This window comes from Heteronotia binoei, chromosome 2 (assembly GCF_032191835.1).
Source record: "Heteronotia binoei isolate CCM8104 ecotype False Entrance Well chromosome 2, APGP_CSIRO_Hbin_v1, whole genome shotgun sequence".
NCBI classification, from domain to species: domain Eukaryota; kingdom Metazoa; phylum Chordata; class Lepidosauria; order Squamata; family Gekkonidae; genus Heteronotia; species Heteronotia binoei.
In genome coordinates this window covers 200341608-200369002 of record NC_083224.1, presented here as the reverse complement: position 1 = coordinate 200369002, position 27395 = coordinate 200341608, and the positions used below count along the sequence as shown (strand labels likewise).

General features: G+C 49.4%; 1 protein-coding gene across 1 annotated transcript in view; it reads left to right on the top strand.

The window, feature by feature from the left end:
• The first annotated feature begins 16416 nt into the window (after positions 1-16416).
• LOC132567470 (phospholipid-transporting ATPase ABCA1-like) overlaps positions 16417-27395 on the top strand; it is a 202481-nt gene continuing 191502 nt past the window's right edge. The window contains exons 1-6 of the mRNA XM_060233146.1: positions 16417-16482; positions 17785-17878; positions 18807-18948; positions 19589-19716; positions 21893-21958; positions 23505-23629. Coding sequence (XP_060089129.1) covers positions 16417-16482; positions 17785-17878; positions 18807-18948; positions 19589-19716; positions 21893-21958; positions 23505-23629 — 621 coding nt within the window. The remainder of the gene's footprint in view (positions 16483-17784; positions 17879-18806; positions 18949-19588; positions 19717-21892; positions 21959-23504; positions 23630-27395) is intronic.

Below are 27395 nucleotides of genomic sequence, written 5' to 3'. Positions count from 1 at the left end.
TCCCTCCTCCCCCCCCCCACAATCTATTTGCCTTCTTTCCTTCCTTCTGACTCTCAAACATCTGCTTTTCAAGTCTTGTGGCTCTCAAACATCTGACATTTATTCTATCTGACATTAAGCAAGTTTGGGCACCCCTGCCCTATGGGAATGGGTCTCCATAGGAAGTGCCCAGCAGACATCTCCCCCCCCACACGCACACTTTCTGATGACCCTGAAGCAGGGGGAGGGACCCCAAACTGGGGAATCCCCTGCCCCCACCTGGGGATTTGCAAACCAAGAGGGACGAACACAGTGAGGTTAGGAACAGGAGAAAGCCACTAATGCCCTTTGGAGAAACTAACTGCACTTATACTGCTGTGAGCATTGGTTCCAGAGAATATGAAGTGAACGATCAGATGAAGGCTGACGCCAAAACACGGCTTTGTAAACCTAGGGAACGTGTTATCAGCTGCACTTCATATCAGCTACTCGTAGGGTTGCCAAGTCCAATTCAAGAAATATCTGGGGACTTTGGGGGTGGAGCCAGGAGACTTTGGGGGTGGGGCCAGGAGACATGGGGGCGGGGCCAGGAGCAAGGGTGTGACAAGCATAATTGAACTCCAAGAGAGTTCTGGCCATCACATTTAAAGGAACAGTACACCTTTTTAAAATGCCTTCCTTCCATAGAAAATAATGAAGGATAGGGGCACCTTCTTTTGGGGCTCATAGAATTGGACCCCCTGGCCCAATCCTTTTGAAACTTGGGAGGTGTTTTGGGGGAGAGGCACTAGATGCTATACTGAAAATTTGGTACCTCTATCTCAAAAAACAGGCCCCCCTCCAGAGCCCCCAATACCCGCAGATCAATTCCCCATCATTCCCTATGGGACTCGTTCATGGAGGTGCACAATGGCTTTGGGGGCGGGGCTTCCCCCGCAGGCCAGCTGGCTGGGGGAGGGGGGAAGCCTGTAAAACCGGGGGATCCCCCGCTGGGCCCTGGGGATTGGGAAGCCTAGCTACTCGTATAAAGACATTGCCTTCATTTTCTGCAAAGTAACCTTGACTTCGTTGGCAACATCATTACTGATTTGGAGAGGCTTTTTCGCATCTTATCAGGACTTTGCACCTTTCGGAGGCTTCTCCCTGCCCTCTAGGCCACACTAGACCTCAGCTCATGAGACACACAGACACACCATCACACACACGCAATCACGCTCGCTTCCTTCCTTCCTCCCCCTGGAAGAGAAGGGGGTCCTGGGGGGAGGCTCTGGGCCCTCCTGTCCTCCCCTCCCTCACATGGCTTCTTCAGGCCAGCCTTGGCGGCAGCAGAAAATCATTTGCAGGCAGGGCTTCCCAGAATGCATTGCGACACTCCAACAGACAGAGAAGGCCTCAGAAAGAGGCCAACTGGGAGTTTCTGAAACTGACCAAGAAGATGGAGATGAATGAGACACAAAAGAGAAGGGAAATGAGTTTCTAGAGAATCCTGTCCTCACCATGACTTGGAAATGCCTCATGAAACAAGCTTTAAATACCAGTGGGGAGCCAGGTGCAAATCCTCCTAAGGGCTCTGGCGAAACATGGGGAGCCAAGTTCAAATCCAGTGGGAGGCCAGGGGTCCTCCATGGGATCCCAACCCTTTTTGCTTTTGCCTTCCAAGCCCTTCAATTCCTCCTGCCGCTAGTGGTAGTTTATTGTATTGTATATGGCCATTGGCCATTACAATTAAAAGAAGATTAAAAGAAATTACATGCCTACTATTATAAAAAGAGCCCTGTGGCGCAGAATTGTAAACCTGCAGTACTGCAGTCGGAGCCCTCTACTCATGACCTGAGTTCAATCCCAGCAGAAGCTGGTTCAGGTAGCCAGCTCCAGGTTGACAGCCTCCCATCCTTCCGAGGTCAATAAAATGAGTCCCCAGCTTGCTGGGAGGAGGAAAGTGTAGATGACTGGGGAAGGCAATGGCAAACCACCCCGTAAAAAGTCTGCCGTGAAAACGTTGTGAAAGCCACATCACCCCAGAGTCGGAAACAACTGGTGCTTGCACAGGGGACTACCTTTACCTTTAATATTATAAAACTACAATCAGTTGTTAAATTCATTTATACAAAATCTAAATGTCTAAAATACCTCCATTTAACAATATAGACAGCTTTATAAAATTCCAATTTCGATAACAACCATATTACTGTATCAGAGCATTGAACCATCTTTGCTCTAACTTTTCTAGCTGCTAATGCAAAATGCCTCCAGTTTTGTTCAGTATCTTTTTCTGATTCATCTTGAATGTCCTCTAAGTATGCCAAAATAACATCTTTGTCCTTGGCTGTAAAGGTTCATTTACCAGTTTGTGCCATAACTCTCAACACGAGTATGTCAAGATAGAGAGCTCACGGGTATAGATAGGCAAATAAATATAGAACACTCCGTGAGAGTTTTTACTAATACATGTACCAAAACAATTTTATACTAAACAACCTCCATGGGAAAACCCCGTTACAGGAAGCATTCACTCAACTGTTCACACTGTTGTCTATAATGAAGGGAATTAGTAGAAATTCTCTTAATTCTGAGAAGCTGGCAAAATGGAAGATTCTCCTTTAAATGCCCTGGGTGGAATGACAAGAAACGTAAGTAAGACCCCCTATTAGGAAAAAAGCTTCACCGCTAGTCTGTGTGCCATCCTGCAGTAAACAGTCATATCCAGAAAAGGAACGCTGTCTCTATCAGCCTGGCCCCAAAATTCAATCGTGGTGGGGATGCTATTCAACCAATTTATAAGATCACCAACACATGCGCAATCCAAAACTTTTAGAAATCAATATTCTATAAAGCACTTATAAACAAGGATGTTATTTCAGAACGGATTAATCTCTGAACGATAAATGGTGTCTGATTCTCATTTGGCCAATGCACAGTTAGTGCCATACTTCTGCCCATAGATACACCACAATCCTGATAGGAAAAGTCTACCACAAAATGATAATAATTTTTCTAAAAAACAATATCTATTAATTCTAACAAAAAATGAGTTGGGGATTGGCAGCATCTAAAAGTAGAGTTGCCAACCCCCAGGTGGGGGGAGGGGATCCCCCAGTTTGGAGGCCCTCCTCCCACTTCAGGGTCATCAGGAAGTAGGGGGGGAGGGAAATATCTCCTGGGAACCCCATTATTCCCTATGGAGATTTATTCCCATGGAGAATAATGGAGAATTGATCCATGGGTATCGGGGCTCTGCAAGAGCTGTTGTTTGAGGTAAAGGCACCAGATTCTCAGTATAGCATCTAGAGCCACTCCCGAAAGCACCCTCCAAGTTGCAAAACGATTGGACCAGCGGGTCCAATTCTATGAGCCCCCAAAGAAGGTGCCCCTATCCTTCATTATTTCCTATGGAAGGAAGACATTTCAAAGGTACCTTTCAATGTGATGGGCAGACCTCCCTTCGGAGTTCAATTGTGCTTGTCTCAAGCTTGCTCCTGGCTCCACCCCCAAAGTCCCCAGATATTTCTTGAATTGGACTTGGCAACCCTATCTAAAAGGGAAAGAGGGGATTCTGGGAGATGGAGGCCCTCGAGCAACTCCTAGGCAGGCTTCTCCCTGCCCTCTAGGCCACACTGGGCCTCAGATCATGACACACACACACACACAATCGCACACAACCGATAAGCCCCTCCTCCCTCCCCCAGGAAGAGAAGGCAGGGGGGTCCTGGGGGGGCTCTGGGCCTTCCCCTCCCCCACCAGGCTTCCACCAGCCCACCTCAGCAGCAGCAGGTCATTTGCATGCCAGGCTTCCCAGAGTGCATTGTGACATGACCACAGACAGGAATGCCTCCGAAAGGGGCCAACGTGAAGATTTTGAAATGGGCCAAGAAGAGGGAGAGGAGTTAATGGAGACACAAACTCCGCAGAGAAGGGAAATGAGTCTCTAGAGAATCCTGTCCTCACCATGACTTGGAAATGCCTCAGGAAACAAGCTTTAAATACCCACTGTTCAGCAACCTGATAACGTGGGGTGTTAGCAGGGTGGCAAGCCAGATCCACAGGAGGTGGACGGGGGGAGCCAGGTTCATAACTCCGGCTCTGGCGAATCCTGTGGCAGGCCCCACGTGCAAGGTCACGTGCAAGGCCATGTGCAAGGTCACGTGCAAGGTCACGTGCAAGGTCACATGCAAGGCCACGTGCAAGGCCACGTGCGAGGCCTGAGGCAGGATTCGCCAGAGCAGGAGCTGTGAGCCTGGTTTCCCACGGTCACCTCCGAACCCCACGCGTTTTTTGTCTTCCAAGCCCTTCAACTCTTGCTGCCGTGGGGAGGGGAGAGAAGGGGGGGCTGACCGGAAGCTGGGGAAGAAAGCAGCTGCCAGGACCGTGGAAAGCCCCCCCCCCTTGGGGCTAGGATGCCCGTCAGCACCCCCAGAGGGGCCACTGCTGGGCTGCTCCCCGCTCCCCCCCACGGCCACTGCCCATCCATAATAGTAGGGCAAAAAATGTGCACGGGGAGGAGAAATGCTGAGAGTGGGCAAGGGAAGAGCATTTTGAAAAGGCATGATGCATACAAGTGCTTGTTTTGACCGGGGCGAGGTGTGTGTGTCTAAAGGTGGCTCTGGGATCCCGAGGATGAATGGTGGTTCCCCTCAGCCACCAGCGCTGGTAGCCACGGATAGACCTCTCCTTCATGCATCTGTCTCACTCCCTTGGGGCCAAGCCCACCTTTGACTCTCTCTCTCTCTCTGTCCAGCAGTCTTTTCTTTGGTGCATCCTGAACCTACCAGGTTCTCTCTGTCACTCCTCTCTAGCCCAGGTGAGCATTTGGTGGAATGGGCTTTGCATTTTAGGCCTCACAACCCTGATGTAGCCAACCCTCCAAGAGCTTACAGGGCTCTTAGTACAGGGCCTATTGTAAGCTCCAGGAGGATTGGTTACATCAGGGATGTGTGGCCTAATATGCAAAGGAGTTCCTGCTACAAAACAGCCCTGGAACTCCCATTTTTGTAAGTAATTAAAAAATGCTTGTGTTTTTGGAGTCGATGCTGTCCCAAGGCTGGTTGGCTGGCTCTGCAGTTGGGTTAGTTTCCCCGTGTCTCAACTCAGCCACGATCCTGCCAGGCTGGAGTGAATTTGCAGTGCTCGACCACGTGCTTCTGGGAAGGAGCCTCTTTGATGACACTGAACAGACGCAAGGGTCTCTCCCAGGAAGAGGTCTTCCTCGCGAAGCCTCCGGAGGCCAAGATGCATTTGGCGTACAGCTGCGAGTGGGAGACAGGGCGGAAGAGAACCCCGTCCTTTCTTCCCGCTGGTCTTGCCGCAACCTGATCGCTTTTACCACAAGAGCGAGGAGGGAAGCATTCTCAGCGGCCCCCTCTGCCCTGTGTGGTTCTGCATTCGGGGTCCCCAAACCTTTGGAGCCTGCTGGCAGCTTTGGGGTCCTGATGTGGCCTGATGGCTGGAGCCACAAAACGGATGCTCTGACGTGGCTGCTGCAGCTTCCATTCAGTCACGCGGTGGAGACCCTTGTGCAGCTCTTGGGGCCGCTGCCACCAAAGCCATGTTTCTCCAGATCTGCGCAGCCCATCGGAAGCCCCTCTGGGCAGAAGCCTCAACTGGTCCGGCCTGCTTTAGAAAAACACTTGGTGGGCTTTAAGAAAGGTCCACGCTGGGGACCCCTCCTCTCCTTGTTCTGAAGTTTAAAGACAGAAGGGAGATCCACATTTTTTTAAAAGAAGGCTTTGTAATACTTCTCAGTCGGGCAAGTGTTCCAATGGCTGCAAATGAGGACATCCTTCCCCAACGGTGCAGGGCCCAGGCATGATGGAGGGGGCACGGGGCTGCTGCCTTTACTTTCAGCAGGGTCCAGGGATGGCAGAACTCATCCTTGGAGAACTCGGAAGGGGAAAGTGTCCCCTTGTGCAATTGGGGGGTGGGGGGGTGATTGAGGGCAAATCACAGGCCTTCATTTGCAGCATCGAGATCACTTGTGAAATCCCCTCTCGTGAGCCGCAGTTTGGAGAGGCGAGCGAAATAAACAGAGCATGGGTGTGTCTCAGGGCTCCCTGATATGGTACCCAAAGTCACCCTGGTGCCTCCTGATCCTTTTCCTGGTGCCGGCCAAGTCTTCTTAGAAAGTGACAGGGCTGGATGAGGCTATTCTCCAGCAAGAATTCTGATGGGCTATGCAGATGCATGCACTAGCTCTCCCTGTCTTTGTCATCTAGACCAGGGGTCCCCAACCACTGGTCCGTGGACTGGTCTCGGTCCGTGGCCTGCTAGCAACTGGGCTGCAGAGCAAGGCAGAGCAGCCCCGGACTAAAGAGGCGGTGCAGCCTTGCTCTCCCTGCAGGTGATGCTGTCTCGGAGCGAAGGTACACCGCCTCTTTTATCCGCCCGGGTCCAGGGCTGGCAGAAAGGCAGCGCTGCTGTGACCTTCGCCTACCCCTTCATTTATAGGCCCCTACTGATCAGCTGATTGGCAGAGGTCTTTAAGTGGGAGGGAGAGGCAGAAACAGTCCCCGTCTCCCCTCCCCCCCCATTTAAAAACCCGCATGGGGTCAGGGAGGTGGTGTGGGCAGGGGGGCAATCTGGGGTGGCAAAAACCCCAGTGCCGCCTCCTCCACCAGTCTGTGGCAAAATTGTCTTCCATGAAACCGGTCCCTGTGGCAAAAAGATTGGGGGCCGCTGGTCTAGACGGCCAACATATTACCAATTGAATGTTTGGCCTCAATATAATGAGAACTGAGAGGGGTTTCAAAAATGTATAATGGAATGCGAGAGCGATGTTCTGCGATGCTAATTCTGACCCCTCTGCTTGTGTTTTCCACATAATTTTTTTTATACGAACCCAAAATGCATAGACAACGTAAAATGAGTTGCAGTTACTAAAATGCTTGAGTGCAATTTCAAGATTTATATTAGGATGTAGAAATACTTTTGTTTCCCTTGGTAAGGGAAATAATTGGGAATTACCGCAGAGTGGTAAAGCTGCAGTACTGCAGTCTGAGCTCTCTGCTTACGACCTGAGTTCAATCCCGTCGGAAGCTGGTTCAGGTAGCCGGATCCAGATTGACTCAGCCTTCCAGCCTTTCGAGATCGGAAAAAGGAGTACCCAGCTTGCTGTGGGGGGTGGAGTGTAGATGACTGGGGAAGGCAATGGCAAACCACCCTGCAAAAAGTCTGCCGTGAAAACGTCATGATGCGACGTCACCCCAGAGTCCTAAACTGGTTCTTGCACAGGAGACTACCTATTTGTAAAAAAATTGTCACTTTACTCCACTAGATGGCACCAAATCACGACCTATATCAGAATGAACACTGTGTCTTTAAGAGCTGTAGTTCTACGAAAACCTACATATGGTGGATCTTCGCACCCTGCAATCTCAGACAAGAGATGACAATGTTTGTTAAGAATCCTACATGTAGCATAGGCACGAGGAGTATAATCAAGGGCACACGGTATAATATTTTGCCTGGTTTTAGCACATCTCTTTATTAAGGCGGCTCTGTCTCTCTGACCGGCCTTGAGTCCAGCCTTTTGTACAACCTCCATGGGAAAACTCCATTGTTGCAGGAAGCATTCACTCAACTGTTCACAGTGTTGTCTATAATGAAGGGAATTAGTAGAATTTCTCTTCATTCTGAGAAGCTGGCAGAATGGAAGGCTCTCCTTTAAATGCCGTGGGTGGAAGGACAAAAAAAATGTAAGTATGACCCCCCATCAGTTTCTTTGGAAAGAAGGTTCACTGCTAGTCTGTGCTTTCCTGCGGCTAACAATCATATCTAGAAGCTGAACACTGTCTCTATCAGCCTGACCCGAGTCCTGGCTCACACAGTAGACAACTCGTTCCTCCAGAGTTAGGGTGGAGCCAACGTCCACGTGGTGACTGGGGATCTCCAGCAATTATATAACCTAGAGCAGGCAGCCTGATGTGGAGACCGAGACCGTCCCTGATATTGCTTCCAGGCAGAAGCAATTGGCCATGTTGGCTGGGGCTGATGGGAGTCGTAGGCAAAAAACATCTGGAGAGCTACCATTGGCCACCCCTGGTATAGAATAATATCAAACAGACACCTCTCATACAATATCAAAATACACAGCAATGAACTTTCAGTAGTACAATTAGAAATTACACACAACAAAAATATACAAAACATATTCCTGAGCAGTGTTCCCTCTGAGTTAGCATGAGCTACCTCACAGATTTTTAGCCTCCAGCTCACACATTTTTGTCTTAGCTCAGGAAGGATGACCCCCAGAGCACACTAATTTATGCAGCAGCTCACAACTTTAATGCCAGTAGCTCTCAACTTGAATGCCAGCAACTCACAAAGTAGAATTTTTGCTCACAAGACACTGCAGCTTAGAGGGAAAATTGCTCCCAAGTCAAAACTGCTCTCCAAAATTCTGTTACAAATTCTCCAGGTAGCCACATGGAAAAGGTTTCAAATACCCATTCAGCTGACCAGTAATCAATGCAAAAGGTCCAGTTTTGGGATCCTTGAAAACAGCAACATTACACTGAGCCTTCCCACACCCAGAAATAAAATTAGCCACAGCATCTCCTTTAAGAATCTGACAAGTGATGCTGCTGCGACCACCAATGACCTCCTACGCAACTTTGCCCCTCCTCTCTCTGTTGCATCGATGTCATGGAATGTTGGTGGCACCAGTGTTCCATGGTGAACGTTGCCGACCAGTGAAGGGGCGTGGCTTACACGAAGGCAGCCTTTCCCCCCTCTCCCTTGGATACATTTCGCAAGAAGAGGTGAATGGGAAGGCTCGCGTCTTAAAGGGGCTGCAGGTAAAGAGATGGAAGGGCAGTCCTAAGGAGGGGGGAGACCTGTGTGAGCAGGGCTGGCGCTAGCGAGTCAGCGAGGTAGGCCATCACCTAGAGCAGGGGTCCCCAACCCCCAGGCCATGGACCGGTACGGGTCTGTGGCCTGTTAGCAACTGGGCTGTGAGTTGTATAATTACTTCATTATATTACAATGTAGTAATAATAAGAAGAAGACGACGACATTGGATTTATATCCCGCCCTCCACTCTGAATCTCAGAGTGGCTCACAATCTCCTTTCCCTTCCACCCTCACAACAAACACCCTGTGAGGTGGGTGGGGCTGAGAGAGCTCTCCCAGAAGCTGCCCTTTCAAGGACAGAAGCTCAGCGGCCTACAATCTCCTTTCCCTTCCTCTCTCACAACAGACACCCTGTGAGTTGGGTGGGGATGAGAGGGCTCTCCCAGAAGCTGCCCTTTCAAGGACAGAGTCTCAGAGCGGCCTACAATCTCCTTTCCCTTCCTCTCCCACAACAGACACCCAGTGAGGAAGGTGAGGCTGAGAGAGCTCTCCCAGAAGCTGCCCTTTCAAGGACAGAAGCTCAGAGCTGCCTACAATCTCCTTTCCCTTCCTCCCCCACAACAGACACCCTGTGAGGTGGGTGGGGCTGAGAGGGCTCTCACAGCAGCTGCCCTTTCAAGGACAACTCTGCAAGAGCTATGGCTGACCCAAGTCCATTCCAGCAGCTGCAAGGGGAGGAGTGGGGAACCAAACCAAGTTCTCCCAGATAAGAGTCCACATACTTCACCACTACACCAAAAGAAAGTGCACAATTGTATTATTCTGAAACCATCCCCCCTCCACACCCAGTCTGTGGAAAATTTTCTCCCACAAAACCGGTCCCTGGTGCCAAAAAGCCTTGAGATTGCTGACCTAGAGTGCCATCTGGCCACAGAGGTAGTCTCCTGGATGCCCCCAGCTGCATCCTGTCCACCACTTGCCCACATGGGCTGCCGCCCACCAGCCCCGCCGCTGCTGCCCGGGGGGCCGAGGAGTTGTCAGGCACACAAGCTGGAAGGAGCAGCAAAGTAGCCCTGTGCGGTGGCTCCTTCAAGCCCCTGCCTGCTTGCTTGGAAAGCCCCAAGATGCCCAGATGCCTGCTGCTCTTGCCTTTTGGGCCAGCGCATCCCCCCGCCCAGTCCCTTCCTGTCTGCCTGCCCTCTCACTCCCTGCAGAAGGGTGCCTGGGGCCTGGCTGAGCATCCGGGCTAGGCTTCCCAATCCCCAGGTCCCAGAGGGGGATCCCCCGGTTTTATAGGCTTCCCCCTTCCCCCAGCCAGCTGGCCGGCGGGGGAAGCCCCGCCCCCACAGCCATCATGCACCTCCATGAACGATTCCCATAGGGAATGATGGGGAATTGATCCATGGGTATCGGGGGCTCTGGGGGGGCTGTTTTTTGAGATAGAGGCACCAAATTTTCAGTATAGCATCTAGTGCCTCTCCCCAAAGTACCTCCCAAGTTTCAAAAAGTTTGGACCAGGGGGTCCAATTCTATGAGCCCCCCCAAAAGGTGCCCCTATCCTTCATTATTTCCTCTGGAAGGAAGGCATTTAAAAAGGTGTGCAGTCCCTTTAAATGTGATGGCCAGAACTCCCTTGGAGTTCAATTATGCTTGTCGCACCCTTGTCCCTGGCTCCCCCCCCCCAATGTCTCCTGGCTCCACCCCCAAAGTCTCCTGGCTCCACCCCCAAAGTTTCCAGATATTTCTTGAATTGGACTTGGCAACCCTAATCTGGGCAGACGCCACAGCATCTGGAGGCCGAGCGAGCCCCTCCTCCAGCGGGCCCCCTTTGGGTGCCCAGGTTGGGAAAGCGGCAGTGGCAGCATCACTCCATCACCCCCCAGTGTCCTTGGTCCTTGCCTTTATTTATTTATTTTTATTATTATTTTATTTATTTATTAAACTTATATCCCGCCCTCTCCCCTGAAGCAGGCTCAGTGCAGCTTAAAAAGGTAAAGGTCGTCCCCTGTGCAAGCGCCGGTCGTTTCCGACACTGGGGTGGCGTCACATCACGATGCTTTTCACTGCAGACTTTTAACAGGGTGGTTTGCCATTGCCTTCTCCAGTAATATACACTCCCCCCCCCCCCAGCCAGCCAGCTGGGTACTTGTTTTACCGACCTCGGAAGGATGGAAGGCTGAGAACCTTGAGCCGGCTACCTGACCCCAGCTTCCGCCGGGATCGAACTCAGGTCGTGAGCAGAGCTTAGGACTGCTGTACTGCAGCTTTATCACTCTGCGCCATGGGGCTCTTACATACATTTATTGGTATGTAAGTGCAGCTTACATACCAATAAAACATTACGCAAATCCAATTAAAACAGATGCAGACAACAAGACATTAAAATATTAATATAATACAGGTGCTATAACAAACAATCTTAAAAATGATGGAATATTTAATGATGGTGGAGAGCTGCATGTCTATACCATATAGGGTTGCCAATCCCCAGGTGGGGGCAGGGGATCCCCTGGTTTGGAGGCCCTCCCCCCGCTTCAGGATTGTCAGAAAGCGGGGGGAGGGGAGGGAAATGCCTGCTGGGAACTCTTTTATTTCCTAGGGAGATTTATTCCCATAGAAAACAATAGAGAATTGATCCACGGGTATCTGGGGTTTGGGGGGGGCTGTTTCTTGAGGTAGAGGCACCAAGTTTTCAGTATAGCATCTAGTGCCTCTCCCCAAAATACTCCAAATTTCAAAAAGATTGGACCAGGGGGTTCAATTCTATGAGCCCCAAAAGAAGGTGCCCCTATCCTTCATTATTTCTTATGGAAGGAAGGTATTGAAAAGGTGTGCCGTCCCTTTAAATGTGATGGCCAGAACTCCCTTTGGAGTTCAATTATGCTTGTCACAGCCTTGAGAGGAGGCTGAGCCCATCTCGGAGGAGCAGCTGCGGTGGGGCGGGGAGGGGGCGGCAGCGGCCTCACCCGCTCCGCCTCTGGGGTGGAATCGGAGGGGGGGTGGAGGCAGGCTGGGGGCGTGGCAAGCCGCAAGTCCGGGTCCTAGAAGGGCCCGGACTCGCGGCTCGCCATGCTCCTGGCCTGCCTCCGCCCTTCCCTTCTCTGGTTTTGCCTGCGCTGCTGCCGCCTCTTGGCTGCTCCTCCGAGATGGGCTCAGCTTGGGCCCATCTTGGAGGAGCAGCTGCGGTGGGCGGGGAGGGGGCGGCAGCGGCGCGATGGCCTCGCCTGCCCCGGAATGCCCTCGCCATGCTCCCAGCGCCGTTTCCCCCCCTCCCCCTGCTTCCGTTTTTTTGGGGAGCGGGGGAAGAGGGTGGAAATCCTGGGGTTCCCCGCCAGGGCGTGAGGGTTGGGAAGCCTAGTCTTAAAGGTGAAACTTGACTCCTGCTTTGTTCAACTTTTAATTACAAGAGAACTCTGTACAAACCCCTTTTCTCCGGAAGCTGGCAATCCTATTTTTACTCTGGCCTACAGTTTATAATTTAGAATAGGAGTTCCCAGCTTTTCTGGGCCTGTGAGTACATTTGGAACTTGGACACAGCATGGAGGATGCAGTCACAAAATGGCTGCCGCATGAGGTGGTCCCAGCCACAAAATGGCTGCTGTAGTTTACCTTCAGTCATACAGTGAATATGCTTGTGTTGTGCTGGCAGCTGCTGCCAGAGCTATATTTGGAAAAATGTGCCCAGCCAATCTAATCTCCAGGGGCCAACCAGAAGCCCTGCTGAGCAAAAGCCCACCTAAGCCCACCTACTTTCTTAAAACATCATGAAAGATGTCTGTGGGCACTATGGCACTCACGGGCACCATGCTGAAAGGCTCCTGATTTAGAATGAAAATGACAGGAAAACTATATTAAATAAGTTTAAAAACTCATTCCCTATTGTCAGCTCAAACATAGAGCAATAATAAACCAAAACAGTGGTGTTTCAGACCTAGGATTTTCAATCTCCAGGTGTCATCAGAAAGTGGGAGGGAGGAATGTCTGCTGGGCACAGGGCACTCCATAATTCCTGAAGGAGACTGATTCCCATAGGGTATAATGGAGAATTGATCTGTGGGTATCAGGCTTGACGGGGGGGTCTTCAGCATAGCATCTGATACCTCTCCCCAAAACACCCTCCAAGTTTCAAAAGGATGGGACCTGGGGCGTCCAATTCTGTGAGCCCCAAAAGAAGGCACCCCATCCTTCATTATTTCCAATGGAGGGCAGGCATCTAAAAGGTGTGTGGTCCCTTTACATGTGATGGCCAGAATTCCCTTTGGAGTTCAATTATGCTTGTCACAACCTTGCTCCTGGCTCCACCCCCAATGTCTCCAGGCTCCACTCCCAAAGTCCCCAGATATTTCTTGAATTGGACTTGGCAACAGTATTCAAACCACCTTAAAAGCAGAATAGAAGTCCTTTCATGAGGCCGTACATATTCAATAGTCAGGCTCAGTAAAACATGTTGTTCTTAAACAGCTGTGTTTAGGGTTGCCAGGTTCCCCCCTGGCCCCTCGTGGGGGATGGGAAGGTAGGGTTTGATCCAGGTTGGGAAACTCCTGTGGATTTGGAGGTAGAACCTGGAGAGGTAAAGTGTCATCAGGTCCAGCCTCCAGAGCAGCCATTTCCTCCTGGCCCAGGTAACTGATCTCTGTAGTGAGGAGATGAGCTGTAATTCCGGGGCACCTGGAAGTTGGCATCCTTAGATGCTGGCTCAGATTCTTGGAATCTATGGCAACCTCGTCTTGCTCTGATGTCAAGGGGCAAAAGATGGGAATTCTGGGAGTTTTGTTGAACACACTGCTTGTACTGGTTGATAGACAGGAGTGGCTGGGGACCTTTTGTAGAAGGCGCTGGAAAGTACCACACCAGGAAGAACTAGGGTTTTTGACCTGCATAACTTAAACCAAATGTATTAGCATATAAATGTTTTACATAATTTTAAAATTTGCTTTATTTAATACAGGATATAGAACAAGAACAAGAACAGCACAAAACAGTCAGTGAGCAGTGCAAAATGGAGCTGCCAGGCCTTGAGTTGAGGGGGTTGAGGGGTTGGGTGGCTGTGGTCCAACTGCTCCCAGCTTTAAGACTATGGCACTTTAATATGTACCATGCCTACCTTTTAAATTGTTTTAACTGTTTCAATCAGGAGCTCACAAGAAGGATATCTGGAACCTCTACACTTTCTTTCTTTCTTTCTTTCTTTCTTTCTTTCTTTCTTTCTTTCTTTCTTTCTTTCTTTCTTTCTTTCTTTCTTTCTTTCTTTCTTTCTTTCTTCCTTTCTTCCTTTCTTCCTTTCTTTCTTCCTTCCTTCCTTCCTTCCTTCCTTCCTTCCTTCCTTCCTTCCTTCCTTCCTTCCTTCCTTCCTTCCTTCCTTTCTTTCTTTCTTTCCCTCCCCCTCCTGAAATACTTGCTTCTGGGCTCCATTGTTCAAACCCCCTGTGAGAATTTTGCTGAACTCTAAGATTTGACAAACTTTCTAATATTTCCCCCCACAAAAAATGAGGAAATAACCAAAACACGTAAAGCAGACAGATAGAACTCTTCATGCCGCTGTGGCCATGTAGGAGACAGTAATTTAAAAACTGTGATGGGAGTTATGACAGTTAGAATTCAAGAAGCTTTTTAAGGTAGATGCTAAGCTGATATAATTTAGTACATCTTTTGGTGATGCTAGGGGTGTGTGGCATATGCAAATGAGTTGCGCTAATGAGCTCCAGCACCTCTTTAATTTAAATTTAATTTAATTTGCGAATTATACCCCACCCTATCCCGCAAAGTGGGCTCAAGGCGGCTTACAACATTAAAACATTACACTAATTATTAGTAAAACATAACAAATTAAACACAACAAATTTTTCTATGAAATGACCCATTTTTAATTATGCTGATATTTCTGTTTTAGCTTTTGTAATTTACTGTTGTGAGCTATCCCAAGCTCGCTTGAGGGAAGGGGCAGGCTATAAATCAAAGGAAATAAATAAATAGGGCTTAGGTGACAGAATTAGAGAGCAGTGTTAACTACAAACTACGGTATTTGAGACCGAGTCGCTAGCCTTTTTGAGCCCATGGGCACCTTTGGAGGTGACAAAGAGATTTTTTTTCTCCAAAATACTTGAACCTGAGGTATCAAACGAGGCTGATGGACAGTAGATTCAGGACAGGTGAAAGGAAATTGTTTTTTACACAAAGAGTGATTCAAATGTGGAATTCGCTGTCAGAGGATTTAGTGATGCCCGCAGGCGTAGATAGCTTTAAGAGGGGATTAGATAGCTTTATGGAGGATTGGTCTATCAGTGGCAACTAGGCATGGTGACTGAGGGGAACCTCCACATTTAGAGACACTGAACCTCTGAATCCCAGAGCCAGGAGGAGGCCACATCAGGGGAAGGCCTCGGCCCCCATGCCCTGTTGTTGGCCCTCCAGAGGAACCGCTTGCCCACTGGGTGAGACAGGGTGCTGGACTAGAGAAACCACTGGTCCAGCAGGGCTCTTCTTATGTTCTGAAACAGGGTGGTGGGCACAACCACAAAATGGTGGCCACAGGAGGCTGAGCCATACGAACATAAAGGAAGCAAGGGATGGATGAGTTATCCCTCCAAAACTGCTGATGTAGGGGACTGGCTGTCTACTCACCAGCCAGCTTCTTCACAGTAACAAAGACACAGAAAGTTGAAGCCTTTCACCACCTCCGGAGGTGCAAAGGCACATGGTCCTTTGGGGCGGGGCAGGAAGCAGCCTGGGAAAGCTCCGGCTGCTGCGATGGAGCTGGGTGGGAAGGGGAGGGGCAAGGAGAAGCTGCTGCGATCGGAGGTGAGAAGGGAAGGGAGGAGGAGAAGCATCAGGGATCGGTGGGAAGGGGAGAGGAGAAGCTGCTGGGTTCTAGGCTGCGTTGGAAGGACCGCCATTCCTCCCGCTTTCTGGATTTTGCCAAGCGGGGGGAGGAGGCTCCAAATCGGCGGTCCCCCGCCCAGGCGGGGGATTTGGGAAGCCTATCAGGAACGGGGGGCAGGGAGGGAAATGTCTGCTGGGCGCTTCATTATTCCCTATGGAGATTGATTCTCATAGGGTATAATGGAGAATTGATCTGGGGCTCTTGAGGGGCTGTGTTTTGAGGTAGAGGCACCAAATTTTCAGCATGGCATCTGAGGACTCCCCTCAAAACACCCTCCAAGTTTAAAAAAGATTGGACCAGGGGGTCCAATTCTATGAGCCTTGAAAGAGGGTGCCCCTATCCTTTATTATTTCTAATGCAGGGAAGGGATTTAAAAGGTGTGCAGTTCCTTTAAATGTGATGGCCAGAACTCCCTTTGGAGTTCACTTGTGCTTGCCACAACTTTGTAAATGGCTCCACCCCCAATGTCTCCTGGCTCCGCCCCCAAAGTCCCCAGATATTTCTTGAATTGGACTTGGCAACCCTAGCTGGTGAATTGGGGACCTCCCAAGCGGGAGAACCCCCGCCCAGCCCTGTAGCTGCTCTGATGCAGGCTTCCGTGGGGCCTGGAGGCCTCACTAGGCCTAGAATCATGACACTTTGGTTCTCCAAGAGGCTGAATGCAGTGGACTAGTGGAAGCAGCAGGGAGTCCTAAACTAACACATTTTACTTGTGCCTGAAGGTGAACCAGCCAGCTGGCCACAGAGCATGACCCTGAAGAGAGCTTTGCAAGATGGTTATCGGCATCCAGCTGGGGTTGTTGATGTGGAAGAATTTCATGTATCAGCGCAGGCGGAAGGTGCATTGTTCTGGAGAACTCCAGGGCTTTCCCCCTAACCTGAAATAACTCCTGGGCTGCTCTTTCCCCTATTAAAATCTGGGATTGTTTCGGGGAAACAAGATGGGGTGAGGATGCTAATAGCACGCCTCCGCGTGTATTGGGGTTAGGCTTCCCAATCCCCAGGTCCCAGCGGGGGATCCCCCGGTTTTACAGGCTTCCCCCCTCCCCCAGCCAGCTGGCCGGCGGGGGAAGCCCCACCCCCACAGCCATTATGCACCTCCATGAACGATTCCCATAAGGAATGATGGGGAATTGATCTGCGGGTATCGGGGGCTCTGGGGTAGAGGTGCTAAATTTTCGGTATAGCATCTAGTGCCTCTTCCCAAAATACCCCCCAAGTTTCAAAAGTATTGGACCAGGGGGTCCAATTCTACGAGCCCCAAAAGAAGGTGCCTCTATCCTTCATTATTTTCTATGGAAGGAAGGCATTTTAAAAGGTGTGCTGTCCCTTTAAATGTGATGGCCAGAACTCCCTTGGAGTTCAATTCTGCTTGTCACACCCGTGCTCCTGGCTCCGCCCCAATGTCTCCTGGCTCCACCCCCAAAGTCTCCTGGCCCCACCCCCAAAGTCCCCAGATATTTCTTGAATTGGACTTGGCAACCCTAATTGGGGTCCTAGTCTAAATTGGGCCCCTGTGCACCTGAAGATTAAATACAAAAGATGGTGGAGAGCTCTGAATGCAAGAACTCACAGAGTGCATCTGGTAAGTCCATGTGAGAGATCGAAGGCAAGGGAGGGTGTGGGCTGGATTTAACAATCCTGCAAGGAGGCCCAAATCCCCTGAATGGAAAACCACATGCCTGGTTGAAGCTGCCTTATTTTATTTCACCTCATGTATAACCCACCTTTCTCCCCAAAGTGCCTTACATTGTTTTCCTCTTCTCCATTTTATATTCACAACAACCCTAATAGGTAGGTCAAGAGTGTGTGACCAACCCAAGGTCACCCAATGGAATTGCACAGCAGACTGGGGATTCAAACCTGAGTCTTCCCTGATGCTAGACCAGTACTAACCATGACCCGTGTTGGCTTTACGCTGAGTCAGATCAGCAGACCATTCTGCTTTGTGTCCCCTACAGTTGTCGGGGCTCTCCTGGGCAGAGAAAATCCTGAACACCTGAGACGGGAGGCCTGTGTGGCCCTGCCTCTTCACCTGCATACCCCCGCCCAGGTCCTTTTCTTGGTCACACCAGAGAGTGATGCGGTTTTGCTTTTGCCTGCCTATAGAGTCCTTCATCTGCTTCCTTCTTTCTCTCTAGAACCAGCTAATTGGGGAAGTCGTGTTTCCCCTCTTGATGTATTTGCTTATCCTGTTGATGCGGAAAGCTAAATCGCCTTTGGAGCAGCATGAATGTGAGTCCAAAGCAGCAATCCCACCACAGATCAGGGCTGGCTCTCACTTGAGGTTGGGAGTGGACGATTCTAGGAAACATGGCTTATGGCAGGGGTGGGGAACTTCCGTCCCGAGGGCCAAATGCGGTTCTCGAGGTCACTTCGTGTGGCTCGTGGGGATTCCTGGACCAAACTGAGCCATGTGGCAGTCTCCCTGGGGCCTGGCTGGCCAGCGAGGATCATGGGGCCCAGCCTCCCCAGGGCCAGGCAGGGATCACAGGGCTCAGGTGTACTGTGCGACAGCCTCCCTGAGGGCTGGCTGGCCGGCCAGAATTGCTGCAGGGCCTGGAAAAGTTACTGTCACAGTTCAGTTTGCACTTGATTATCCCAGGTGGCATGGCCTAATATCCTAATGTGTGACCTAATATGCTAATGAGTGTGTGACCTAATATGCTAATGAGTGTGTGACCTAATATGCTAATGTTAGGGGATGTGGTCTAATATGCTACTGAGTTCCTGCTGGGCTTTTTCTACAAAAAAGCCCTGGACCTATGCATTTGCCTAGAGCGGCGGGCCGTGTGTGTGTGTGTGGGTGCCAGATTAGACTCTCCCAACCTGACTTCAGATAGAAAAACACTTATTTGCATTAATTTTGCTGGCCTGAATCATTCTCCCATAGCGGAGCATTGTTTTTTAGGTTGATCATTTTTATGGCCCGCGAATGATGTTATAAATATCCATATGGCCCTTGGCAGAAAAAAGGTTCCCCACCCCTGGCTTATGGGTTAGGTTGATTGACTGATTGATTGATTAAATTTATGGAATTGGGTGCCCCCACCCTGGGGCTACGGTAGGCATGCCGGCCCTGGGGCCAAAAAGATTGGGGGGCCACTGTTCTAGACCACCCAGGTCAGCACTTGGAGGCTTTGTTGCTTCTCCCTTTGCATAGGTCACTTTCCAAACAAAGCCTTACCGTCCGCTGGGACTTTGTCGTGGATTCAGGGCATCGTCTGTAACATTAAAAACCCCTGCTTACAGTCCCCGACCCCCGGAGAGACACCAGGCTTGGTGAGGAACTTCGAAAATTCCATGTGAGTAGAGGGCCATGAATATGGGGTATTCCCCGCCCCCCCTCTCCATGCATGTCTTTCTTCAAAAAATAAATAAAATATTAAAAATAAGCAAGAGGGTATCCTGCGTAGACAAATACCACCAGCAGCAGCTCTGATCCTCTGCCTATTTTAAGAAATATTTCTCCCTTACCCTGCCCCCTCCCCCCCTCTGGCCGGGGTTCCCCAGCTTTGGCAGCACTAGCGGTTGTAGCTGGATTCTTAAAAATGTTCCCTAGGGACTAACCTTTGCCTATTGAAAATAAGGACGGGGAAATCTAAAATGAGGGAGAAAAATGGTTGATTTGATTTTTGTAAGCTCTCTTGAGCTCCACAAGGGAGAAAGGTGGCCAAGAAATATTTTAAATAAATAAATATATTCCCCCACTGTGCTGTATTGGTAAGGCAAAGCGATGTGGCAGAGACCTTTTTTATTGGCTAGAGCAAGAGCGATGTGTCATGTGCCACCCAGAAGAGCACTGTAGTCCTCCCCAACCTGATACTTTTAAAAATCAAAAGCAAAGAGGAGAAAGCCTTTCCCGCTGTTCCTTACCAGTTTAAAGTGGCTGACAGGTGAGCTGAAAAGAAGTGAGGTTTCGCCTGTCTCATCTTCCCCTGGTAGCCTCTTTCGCGTGCTTGTGGATACTCAGAAGATCCTCCTCCATGTGAATAAGTTGCCAACTGACAAGACTTTCTCCCAACTTCTATCTACTTTGGGCCTGCTCAATGGCAAGAGAACTCAGCGGACAGGTAAGGACGTGCACAGCTGCCGGGTTACTGTTGCAGGGGGGGAAATATTACCTGGTCACCAGGCTTCCACCTGGGGTACCAGCCTCACTTAGGTTCACTGGACTGGGTGGGATCTGGTTGGAACCAAGTCTTGGTAGGAAGAAGAAGAATTGCAGATTTATACCCCGCCCTTCTCTCTGAATCAGAGACTCAGAGCGGCTTACAAACTCCTATATCTTCTTCCCCCACAACAGACACCCTATGAGGTGGGTGGGGCTGAGAGGGCTCTCACAGCAGCTGCCCTTTCAAGGACAACCTCTGCTAGAGCTATGGCTGACCCAAGGCCATTTCAGCAGCTGCAAGTGGAGGAGTGGGGAATCAAACCCAGTTCTCCCAGATAAGAGTCCACGCACTTAACCACTACACCAAACTGGCTCTCTACACCAAACTGGAAGAGAAGACACAAGCATGCACTAATCTATTTTATTGAGCCTTGAGCAAAAGAGCAGAAAAGCTAAGAGCTTTATACTTTAAAACTATACGAAATACTAAGAAAAGAGGAGCTGCTAGCTAAGCTTTTAGACTTTGCAGAAATAGATACACGATCAGCCAGATTGAAAGATGCTAATCTCTATGAAACTAAGAAAATATGGGAACCATTATATAACTGATTACAGTATAATATATAAACTTCTAAAAAAAAGACAATAGTGTAATTTATGATAATTATTGCCACGTAAAAATATATTCTTGTCTTAAAAGGTAAAGATAGTCCCCTGTGCAAGCACCAGTCGTTTTCGACCCTGGGGTGACGTTGCTTTCACAACATTTTCACGGGAGACTTTTTACGGGGTGGTTTGCCATTGCCTTTCCCAGTCCTCTACACTTTCCCCCCCACCAAGCTGGGTATTCATTTTACCGACCTGGGACGGATGGAAGGCTGAGTCAACCTGAGCCGGCTACCTGAACCAGCTTCCGCTGGGATCGAACTCAGGTCGTGAGCAGAGAGCTCCGACTGCAGTACTGCAGCTTTACCACTCTGAGACATTAATGATTACTGAATTATAAGATATAATTGCAGAGGATGCTATAAGATGACTGATATTGATGATGACGATATTAAACGAATAATGTATAAGTAGAAATACTATAAAGTTTTAATTCATGTACCCAATCCTTTCCCCTTCCCTTCCCTTCTATTCCGCATTCCTTTTTACCTGAAAACCTAATAAATCTATATAAAACCTGGGGTGGGGGAAATCTCTAGACTTTCAACCTGAGGCAGAACATAGAACTGAAACGAATGTAAGCTCTATGCGGGGAAAAGCTCAGCAGCCAAGAACTGCCTGTGGGGAAAGAGCAATAGCCATGCTGCAGTGCTTTATGGAAAGAAACCAAAGCCTGCTTTTGCTAACATCTGTTCAATATACCTTATGCATAAATGGCCAAGTCTCCTATTATGCAGTGGGTTTAAAGCAGGGGTCCTCAAACTTTTTAAATAGGGGGCCAGTTCACTGTCCCTCAGACTGTTGGAGGGCCGGACTGCCGTTACTGTACAAGGCCGCGGGCCGTCAGTTCTCCGTCTTCTGCATCTCTCTCCCTTCCCCACACCACACACCCCGGCCTGGGAACTCACCTCACCTCGGTATCACCTCACACTCTGTCTCTGCCGCCTCAGCCCAGTGCCGGAAGTGTGCGTTGCTAACGCGAGTTTAGGTCGAACATCACTTCCGGTCTGATTTTGCCATAACCCGGCGGGCCGCATAAACATCCTCAGCGGGCCGCATCTGGCCCACGGGCCGTAGTTTGAGGACCCCTGGTTTAAAGCATCGAAGAGACGAGATAATAGTGATAACAGCTCTTTATTTGGGGCAGCATGGTGATGGCTCCTTCCAGCAAGGACTGACTAAGGGCCTGCAGGCCAAACCTATATACAACTCTAAGCTCCCGCGCTAGCTTGTCATTGGTTCCTTCAAACAGGCAGGGGTCTGTGATTGGTGCAGGGCGGCAGGTATTTGGATCCCATTCCCCATTGTTCTCCAGTCCCCCAAGCTCTGCTCTCCTGGCTCCAATGAGCCGGCAGGAATTACATCTTTAAAGCACATACATAACATCTCCCTTAATCCAAAATTCTGCCACAGTTTAAAAGTGCAGAGGAATAAAAAAAAAGTGTGGTGTTTGTGGATGCGTAATGCAGCCGAGGATGCAGAATGGCGCCCAGATGCTCTGCTGTGTTGCCTCAAACAGGTTCTCCGCCAGCCAGGTGAGGTGAGCTGTTTGTGGGAGCTCAGACCTGGGAAAGGTAAAGCCTTTTCATGCTCAGACTTAGGAAGGGTAAATAGCCTTCAGTAGCTCTCTAAGGCAGACCAGGGCCTGGACTTGGGGCTACGTGGGTTCAGTCCCAGCTGAGCTACAGAGGGCATTGAGTGGTCTTGGCCAGTCACTGTCTTGCTGGGTAAAGCCTTCAGTAGCTCTCTAAGGCAGACCAGGGCCTGGGCTTGGGGATACGTGGGTTCAGTCCCAGCTGAGCCACAGAGTGGCCTTGGCCAGCCACTTTCTTGCACTCTTGACTACCTCGCTGGGTTATCAGGAAGATAAAACGAGAGAACCTCTCCAAGTGTGCTGTATTGTTGTCCCTGCCCTCCATTTTGGCTTCCTTTGACTGTCATTAGTCCTTCCGTTGGTTTTATTCTGATCCCCTTCTGCATTTTTTTATGTTGCTGACTCTTTTAAAACAACAAATGTTCTCTGCTTTGTTGCTGGTTATAGAATCATAGCGTTGGAAGGGGCCGTACAGACCTAGATCTAGTCCAGCCCCCTGCTCCCTGCAGAATCAGCCTAAAGCATCTCCAACAAGTAATCATCCAGCCTCATTTTGAAGGCTGCCAATGAAGGGGAGCTCCCCACCTTCCTAGGCAGCTAGTTCCACCTCTGAACTACTCTGACTGTAAAAAATTTTTTTCTAATATCCGGCCGGTACCTTCCTGCTTGCAACTTGAGCCCAATGTTTTGGGTCCAAGTGGAACAGTTCCTTGACCTCCTCTAAATGACAGCCTTTGAAATATTTAAAGAGAGCAATCATGTCCCCTCTCCCCCCAGTCTCCTGCTCTCCAGACTGAACATTCCCAAGGCCCTCAGCCTTTCCTCATATCTTCCTCCAGGCCCTTGACCATCCTCATTGCTTTCTTCTGCATCCGCTCAATTTTGTCCACATCTTCTTTGAAGTGAGGCCTCCAGAACTGCACACGGCATTCCAGGTGTGGCCTGACCACACTTATTTATCTACTACCTTTGTGATCCAAGGGTTTCTAATTGTTTTCAGATTTAAAACATTTCAGGGGTATTTTGTTGCAGTTGCTGTTATTCAATGTGATTAAAGTTATTAAAGAACCTGGAGACCTGAGTTCAAGTCCTTCCTCAGTGAGTAATGAGAGAGAGAGAGAGAGAGAGAGAGAGAGAGAGAGATACTATCAGGAATGTGCGCTGTTCAAAGTCGAATAGGTAAAGAGTCAACAAAAATATTCTTAAAAATGCAGAGTCCAGGTGTCTTAAATAAATAAAGCATGAAGAAAGGGAATGCAGGAGTCCAGAGAATCTTTCAGATGAGCTGACAACCTTCAGCTGAGTATCTGTTTATACTCGGAACAGCCTATCCAGTTGGAGGTTGCTTGACTTGTGTTCCAATCGTGGCATAGACTGGGTGCTTCTTCCCCTTGCATTGGCCAGACGAGTGGTGAGCCAGAGGGACATGGGTTCAAGTCTTGCGTCTCATGGCCATTCTGAACCTTGAATTCCTTTTTCTTTTCCAGCGGTCCCGGTCAGCGCCTACTTGAGACAAAATGAGACCTATTATTCTCGGTTGCTTGAGCTGAACGCTTCACTCCCACCTGGCTTGGTGGAGGACCTGCTTGGGGCGGAGCTCAGCCCACGTGTGGTAAGTAAAAGGCAGGCTGCTTTCTTGGAGGGATGATGAGGACTAGAACCTGGATGTTTTTCCTGCTCAGCGCAGCAGTCATGAGAGACAGAGGCTCAAGGTGTTTTAGACTAGAATCCACAGTGCACCCAGTTAAAAGAATCTCTTTTCCTAAGGAGCTGCCGCCAGAATAGAGACTCCTGGATTAACAGGGTGCTTCATATAAGGCAGATGTCTGCATGGTTTCAGGCGGTCCCCTCAGTAGCAGAACTAGGGTTGCCAGGTCTGAGCGAGGAAATCCCTGGAGATTGTGGAGGGTGGATTTCAGGAGGGCAGGGAACTCCGCAGTGTATAATTACATAGAGCCCATCCTCCAAAGCAGCCATTTTCTCTGTGGGGAACCCATTTCTGTAAGCTGGAGATCAGTTCTGATTCCTGGAGATCTCCAGGCCCCACCTTGAAATTGGCAGCCCTAGCAAAGAACACATTCTATGTACGTAGAAAGCCCCAGGTCCGGTCTCTGGCATCACCCAGGCAAAAAGGATCTTGAGTAGCAGGTGTGGGGGAGCCACAGTTGCTGAAAAATTCAGACGAGTATGTTAAGGAAACACTGTATGTCTTATCTTGGCAGTTGAGATTCTACCTTGATTCCCCTTTGGCTGAGGGTCACACACCTCATTCTCTTGAGGACTAGAAATGTGTCTTGCTTTAACCCCCCCCCCCAAAAAAAAAAAAAAGTAGAGTACAAGGGAACACACAGAGACTGATTTCCCACTAGTCTTACCTCGCTCTCACTCTCCTCTTCTCAACGGGGCTACCCATTGGGATTTGCCAAGCTGTCCCAAGGCTGCAACTCGCTACGCCTCTTTCACGCAGCAAACAAGATCCTCTAAAAACCTTTCTGTTTGCCGCGCAAAAAAGGCGAAGCCAGTTGCAGCCCCAAGGCAGGTATCCAACGGAAGCTCTGTGGAGAAGAGGAGCCTGATAGTGGCATAAGGCTAATGGGGAATCGGTCGCGGTATATTGCCTCCCTGTGGGGGGCTCCTCCTGGCAGCTCTTTATCCCAGATTCTGCACCACGACTGCGTCTTCCCTGCTTGCTCCCTGCCCCACTCAAACTTGAGAGCCAAGAATGAACATGGGACAAAGGCCAATGCAGAATTGATTGGAAACTACTGCATATAAATCAAAATGATAGATTCAGCGGTGTTGAACTCATTTGTTATGAGGGCCGGATCTGACATAAATGAGACCTTGTTGGGCGGGACCATGTCAGGTTGGGCCAAGCCATGTCGGACCAGGCCATGTGGGTACCTATTTAAGATTAGGTAGCAGAGATATAAATTTTGTAAAGAACATAGACAAACACAAATATATATTTTTAAAAACTTAAAACATGCTTAAAAGGTTAGCCCTCATTGATCTTAAAGATGCTTTCTTTTGCATTTCTTCCATGGGATCCAGGGAACTGGGCAAAGGAAGCTCTGGCTCTTTCCTTCCTACCCCAGGGGACCAAGAGAGGGAGGAGCCTCAGCCAATAGAAGGAAGAGAGACTTGGCTCAATAGCTCTGCTCTGCAATTGAGAGAGCCTGGCAAAGCAAGTTATTCTTTCCTAAGGGAGGCATCTCAGCCAATGGAGAAAATAGAGGTTTTGCTCTGTAGCTCCTGTGCAATTGAGCAATTATGCAGTTGCAAAGCAAGCTGTTATACAGAATTCGGCCCCCGAACTGCATTTTTGACACCCCTGCAATAGAAATTCTAATATATATGCAAAAAACCAAAAAGTCAATGAATCACAATTCCATTAGTACAAGTTGTTTGGGCTGCTGAAAAACAAGACATGCCTTTAAACAGGAGTTCACAGCATACATATGAAGAGTGACTTCAAAGCAATCAAAACTCTGTAAGTAGAAATCGTATCAGCTGTAGAACAAAATCTGTAGAACAAAATCTTTCAGCTTGCATGCAATATCTAACCTTGCTGACGAGATTCCTAGTTAATTGTTTCTTTAGAGACTGCTACTTCTGTTGAGGAATTCGTTTACCACACGATGGCGTTTTTGAAAATTCCTTTATTGCAGGGGTGGCCAACGGTAGCTCTCCAGTTGTTTTTTGCCTACAACTCCCATCAACCACAAGCAGTATGACCAACGGCTGGGGCTGATGGGAGTTGTGGGCAAAAAACATCTGGAGAGCTACCGTTGGCCACCCGTTTTATTGGATTTGTATATATATTAAGCAGTAAATAAGAGCAGGTTTTATAAGATGTATTTATTAATGTAACAATAGATTTGATTCTGGTCATGATCAGATGGGCTGTTTGGTCCGATGCCATCCTTTCTGCCTACCGGATTTAATATGCATGTCCAGACAGTGACATCTGCTCCCCCATTCTTACCCTGAACTTCTTTGACCTCTGAGAAAGTCCGGTATTTACAGTAGGGTTGCCAAGCCCAATTCAAGAAATATCTGGGGACTTTGGGGGTGTGGCCAGGAGACTTTGGGGGTGGAGCCAGGAGCAAGGTTGTGACAAGCATAATTGAACTCCAAAGGGAGTTCTGGCCATCACATTTAAAGGGACTGCACACCTTTTAAGTGCCTTCCCTCCATTGGAAATAATGAGGGATATGGGGCACTTTCTTTTGGGGTTCATAGAACTGGGCCCCTTGGTTCAGTGTTTTGAAACTTGGGGGATTTTTTTCAGGAGACAGATGCTATGCTGAAAATTTGGTGCATCTACCTAAAAAAACCCAGTCCTCCCAGAGCTCCAGATACCCATGGATTAATTCTCCATTATTCCCTATGGGAATCGGTTTCCATAGGGAATAATGACAGCCCAGGAGACATTTCCCTCCAAACTGGGGGATCTTCTGCCCCCACCTGGGGATTGGCAACCCTAATTTACAGCTCTGATTGTTCCACTGTGCATTTCTGGCCATCTACTCACTCCTTTTTGCACTCAAGACATCTCAACATCGGGGAGGGACAGTGGCTCAGTGGTAGAGCATCTGCTTGGGAAGCAGAAGGTCCCAGGTTCAATCCCTGGCATCTCCCAAAAAGGGTCCAGGCAAATAGGTGTGAAAAACCTCAGCTTGAGACCCTGGAGAGCCGCTGCCAGTCTGAGAAGACAATACTGACTTTGATGGACCGAGGGTCTGATTCAGTATAAGGCAGCTTCATATGTCCATGTCCATATGACATCTGTAGATCTGCAGCTTCCACTCCCTGACCACCATTTCCACCGCACTCAGTTAGCGATGTGTGCATAATTGCCCGTTTGCTCATGTTGAATAAGCAGTGTAAAGTGGAGGATTTCTGTTTTTTAAAGAAGGGTGTCATGTCTGGTCCCTCCCTCTCCGGAACAAATAGTTCTGGAGAGTTTCGAGGCACAGCCAGGGCGTGCCAAGCTTGCCTTCTGATCAGGACCCAAGTCTACTTTAATCTCATTAAAATTTTTGCATGTATATTAGAATTTCTATAGCAGGGGTGTCAAACATGCGGCCTGTGGGTCAGATTAGGCCCCTGGAGGACTCCTATCAGGCCCGCTCTCACGTCTGCTTCCTTCTCCCTCTCCCTTGCTTCTTTCTGCATTACAGCCTGCTTTGCCCGGCTTGCTTAATCACACAGGAGCTATATAACAAATAGGCTTCCCAACCCTCCCGCCCTGGCGGGGGACCCCAGGATTTCCACCCTCTTCCCCCGCTCCCCCAAAAAATGGAAGCGGGGGGGGAGAGGGGGGAAACGGCGCCGAGCCACCGGATCCTGGAGCCGGCAAGGCCGCCGCGCCG